Source organism: Engraulis encrasicolus, chromosome 16, assembly GCF_034702125.1.
Source record: "Engraulis encrasicolus isolate BLACKSEA-1 chromosome 16, IST_EnEncr_1.0, whole genome shotgun sequence".
NCBI classification, from domain to species: domain Eukaryota; kingdom Metazoa; phylum Chordata; class Actinopteri; order Clupeiformes; family Engraulidae; genus Engraulis; species Engraulis encrasicolus.
The window spans coordinates 9223228-9228227 of record NC_085872.1 but is presented as its reverse complement, the minus strand read 5'-3'; the positions used below and the strand labels follow the sequence as shown (position 1 = coordinate 9228227).

The 5000-nt window shown below is 44.5% G+C and overlaps 1 protein-coding gene across 2 annotated transcripts in view; it reads left to right on the top strand.

The window, feature by feature from the left end:
* The window catches only part of gpc5c (glypican 5c), a 256644-nt gene that overhangs the window by 95177 nt on the left and 156467 nt on the right, over positions 1-5000 (top strand). The window contains exon 5 of one of the 2 annotated variants that reach the window (XM_063218534.1): positions 1675-1734. The exons of the other annotated variant lie outside the window; for it this stretch is intronic. Coding sequence (XP_063074604.1) covers positions 1675-1734 — 60 coding nt within the window. The remainder of the gene's footprint in view (positions 1-1674; positions 1735-5000) is intronic. 2 annotated transcript variants of the gene reach the window in all.

Genomic DNA, 5000 nt, shown 5'->3' with positions numbered 1-5000 from the left:
TAGGCTGCATTCAAGTTCTTGAGATTTGAGCTGTTTTATTCAAAATGTAGGTATGTTACAGCTGAATGAATACTATACTAGTGCAAAATGAAGGTTCTAGATTTTAAATGTAACTTATTTCATATTTGTATGTGCTTCGGAGGCTGAGATATTTAGGATTTGATAGGCAGAGGGCACCCTTACCAAAAAAGGACTTGGGACAAAATGGGTTAAAGGACCATTGCAGTCAATTTCAATATGCTGTTGTATTGCTCACGCTACCCTTGACTTGTCAGTACCCGGTGATGCCACATTTTTCGCCTAAGCCCTTTCCGAGACATGAGCTATTGTAATGGGGCCAGCGTTTGTTTACATTTTAAAAAATCAACAAAGGCCTACTCCAAATATTTTCCCAAAAGGTACAGCTGTTTGCTAGTTGTCTGCTGATGTTGTTTAACCTTTCGGATGTTTTTGGGAATAAATACAAATGTTTTTTTGAAATGTAAACAAAGCGCTGCCCCCATTACAATGACCAAGATCTCGGAAAAGGCTGAAGAAGAAAAAAAATCAGGTACTGACAAGTTCAGGGTAGTGTGAGCACTACAACTGCATGTTGAAATTGACTGAACTGATCCTTTAATATTTTATGTTCATCAAACATTTGCACTTTTTTTGTAAATGAATAAAATGACTGTTAAAAGTTTTACAGAATCTTGAACATATTATTTGTAGATATTTTATAAAGTTATGTTCCACACACCGCGCTCTTCCGTCTTGTTGGTGCGTCTCTAAAGCAATCAAGTAGTTAGGAAATGGATTGCACTCAGTTTTTTCTTCTTTCTTATCCATTTTCTTCTTATTCAAACATTGCAGGGACACTTGTGACACTGAGGAAGGCTCTTGCAGCCGAAACGTCTGTCTGTCTCTATAATGTTTGAATAAAAAGAAAAGAAGAAGAAAGAAGAAAAAACTGAGTGCGATCCATTTCCTAACTGCTAGATATTTTATAAAGCATTAAGCATTAAATTGTAATAAATAATAATTTAAAAAATCATTTGTTAATGTTTTTGTTAATCATAGTTATTTATTTACAAAGTCTTAATAATGTTTTTCCTGCATCAATTATTATAAAGCGTTACCCTGCCCCAAGTCATTTCTATGTGGACTGGAAGAGGCTAGTATAATAAATTCTGTATGATAGAGAGGGCTGCGCCTTAACGCGTTCATGATGTGGAATTTGAATCATTACCTTACACAAAGAGTTTGAAACAAGCGTTGTTGGTTATTTCAAAGTGATGTAACATAAATATATATTCTATTCCACTGTGTGTTAATAATGTTTTCATGGTGTTGTTCACAATGTTGATGTTATTGGTCATGTCTTTTGTTATGGTGGTGGTGGTGTTGGTGGTGTTTGTGTTTGCATGTGCATGACTTATATTCTCCAGGATCATGACTCTTCTCTTCCTCCTCCCTTCCCCTCTCCACCTGTCTCACCCCACCCCAACCCCAAACCCCAAACCATCCCCTACCACTCTCTCATGCCCCCAACTCCCCTCCCCCTTTCCTCTCTCCACCCCACCACACCCGTTCCCCTCCCCACCGTCACCACCTCCCCTTGAATTCCTGCTTGCTTCCACCTCCCTTGGACTCCTCCATTGTCTTGCCCCGGGGGTGTCGACCTCTCCCCCCAAGCTCCCTACCTCTGAAATCTTCCAAGAGCGATAAACCTAAAAGTCTGAAAAAGATATCTAGGTAAGCATGATGGGCCTACTCACCGTTTCAGTTTGAATGTGTCCTTCACTGTTTCTCTCTCTCTGTCAGTCAGTCTGTCTCTTCTTTTCCTCATTGTGTTGTGATATGTCATCACATACTCTAAGTGTGGATGGTAACATATCGAGTAACATTTATGTGTTTGTTTGTGTTTGTCTATGCTATGGGTGCGTAGTACTGTATGTGTATGTGTACAAGTAGAGCTGAAGTTCTGTCTATTACACATGTAATTAAACAAGAGATATTCATTAATAATTCATGTTTTTTTATTTTAAAAACAAATGTTGATAAATTGTCAGAGAGATAAATTCACACACCAAGAACAAAAGGGCACAAGACTTTCCAGCCATCTGGCGCAGTGTTGCAGACCTGCAGCAATAGACAAGAGACAACATGATGTATTCTCCCTGAGGGCCATTGTTTACAGAAGTAATGAGTCATTGCATTAACGCCACCACTGCTATCTCATCTCATTTCTCAACACATCACAAAACGGTCTTTTATCTTTTTTTTGGTTTTATCTGATCGCACTGTAATACGGCCTCACAACAACAAACCCCCTCTGGATGCACAGCCCTGAGCATGTGTGTGCGCCTGTGTGTGTGTGTGTGTGTGTGTGTGTGTGTGTGTGTGTGTGTGTGTGTGTGTGTGTGTGTGTGTGTGTGTGTGTGTGTGTGTGTGTGTGTGTGTGTGTGTGTGTGTGTGCGCGTGCGCGCGAGTGACTGTGCAAGTGTTTGTGCGTGTGTGTGTACGTGTGTGTGTGCATTTGTGTGTGCTTGTGAGTGTAATTGTGTGTGTGTGTATGTGTGTGTGCGCGTGCATGCGTACGTGTGTGTGTGTTTACGTGTGCGTGCGCGTGTGTGTAATTGTGTGGGTGTGTGTGTGTGTGTGTACACATAAGTGTGTGTGTGTGTGTGTGTGCGTGCGCGCGTGTGTGCGTGCGCGCGTGTGTGTGTGCGTGTGCGTGCGCGTGTGGCTGTGTGTGTGCCTGCGTGCCTGCGTGCCTGCTTGTTTGTGTCCATTTGTGTTTTATGCATTTGTCAATGTGTCTGTCTGTGTTTGTGGTGAGGGGGTGTTTTCTAGGGATAATCATAATTATATGTGTGTGTCTGTGTGTTTGTGCGTACACGCTTCCACATTTTTGTGAAAGAATGTGTGTGTGTGTGTGTGTGTGTGTGTGTGTGTGTGTGTGTGTGTGTGTGTGTGTGTGTGTGTGTGTGTGTGTGTGTGTGTGTGTGTGTGTGTGTGTGTGTGTGAGTAAGTCTGATTGTCAAGCGGATGTTTCCTGGGCTGATTTATGGTGTACCTAACCTCTCCCCAAAGGCCATCCATATCCCCATGGGGCTGCGTGCAGTTACTCTCTCTCTCTCTCTCTCTCTCTCTCTCTCTCTCTCTCTCTCTCTCTCTCTCTCTCTCTCTCTCTCTCTCTTTCTCTCTCTCTTTCTCTCTCTCTCTCATCCCTTTCTCACACCCTCCTCTAAAATCGCCTCCGATGACATGACAGGTTTGATTGATAGCCCCCCTTACTCAGCACGTGACCTTGTGTGAACCCCGCAGCATTGTAAACTCCAACCCCTACATACAACCGCCAAACACCCCCGCCCCCACTACGCCCTTCATTCACCCCTGCCATTCCCTGGGTGGCCCTAACAAGTGCCTGATCAGAAATCCTCCACCGGATTTGGGGCGGGCCTCGAGACCCCCAGGTCCAGACCCGGCTAATCACTCTGACCCCGCGCTGTCTGACAAAGCAGTGGGATGCGTCGGGGAGCTGGCTGACCCATACTGAATGGGAGATTTGTAACTGCCACTGCTGCTGCTGCTGCTGCTGCTGCTGCTGCTTTGTCTCTGTTGCCGCTGCAGTGGTGGAAGCAGGGGCGGATAATGATTCCCATGGGCCCCTGGGCCAGAAAACAAAAAATAGGCCCTCCCTTCCATGAAATATTATGGTTCGAAAAGGTTTGGGTGTGTTCCGAAGATGTTAGAAAGCTTTTGTTATTTTGGGACTAGGGTTTCTCTCTCAAGAAAATGGGAAAATACAGTAGTTAAAAGTGGAATTTGAACACAATATGAGAACGTAAATACAGACTAATAATGAAGTGTCTTTTATGGTACAGAGGATTGGGCGGCTTCAGGGCCCCTTTGGCCTTTGGGCCCCTGGGCCTGTGCCCGGTAGGCCCGTGCTATAATCCGTCCTTGGGTGGAGGAGGCTGCTGTTCCTTACCAGATTATCTGTGGTGAATCACTGTTCTCACAAATTCCAAGCCCGGTTCCCCTGGCGACGATAGACCTGAAAAATGGAGAAATAGCAGTGTTGTTCTCTTTTTTTTTTGGCCGTGCTTGTTTGTTTAGTGTGGAGTTAGTTTGGCACAGCTGTGTCCTTGTGTGTACGCATAGTCACACATGCACACACACACAAACACACGCACGCACAAGCACACACACACGCACATACTCACACACATACACATACACATACACACACTCATATACACACGTCATATACACGTAAACACACATGTACACATAAACACAACCCTACATGCACATGCACACACACGCACACTCACGTATGCACGCACGCACGCACACACACACACACACACACACACACACACTCATGCACATACCCACACACATACACATACGGTACACATGAACACACACTCATACACACACGTCATATACACGTCAACACACGTGTTCATAAACACAATCCTACACGCGTTCATGCTGCCACATTTGAGTCACTGCAGTCTCTGTTTGTCGTCAAGTTTGAAGATTCGTTCCATTTTCAAGCGTCTTACTGCCTTGTCTCACAAAGTCATAAACACGCACATTGCACAAATGTTTTCATTTGGCGTGAAGAATGGCTTGCATTTTACAGACGCACGCATGCACACACACATGAACACACACACGCACGCACACACTCACACACACACACACACACACACACACACACACACACACACACACACACACACACACACACACACACAAACGCACGCATACACACACACACACACACACGCACACATGTACACACACAAGTTTCTATACAGGCAAACCACAGTTATCCATGTCAGTAGAATAGAATAGCCTAAAATGTGCCCAGAAGCAATCAAGCATGTAACTAGAATCAGTAGTTCTTCTTTTGCCATGGTGAGAATGACTTGTTATTTCCATGCTCTGGCCCTGGTGCCCTCCATGATGCCTGTGTTGTGCTCTGTGTTTCTTTGCTGGGG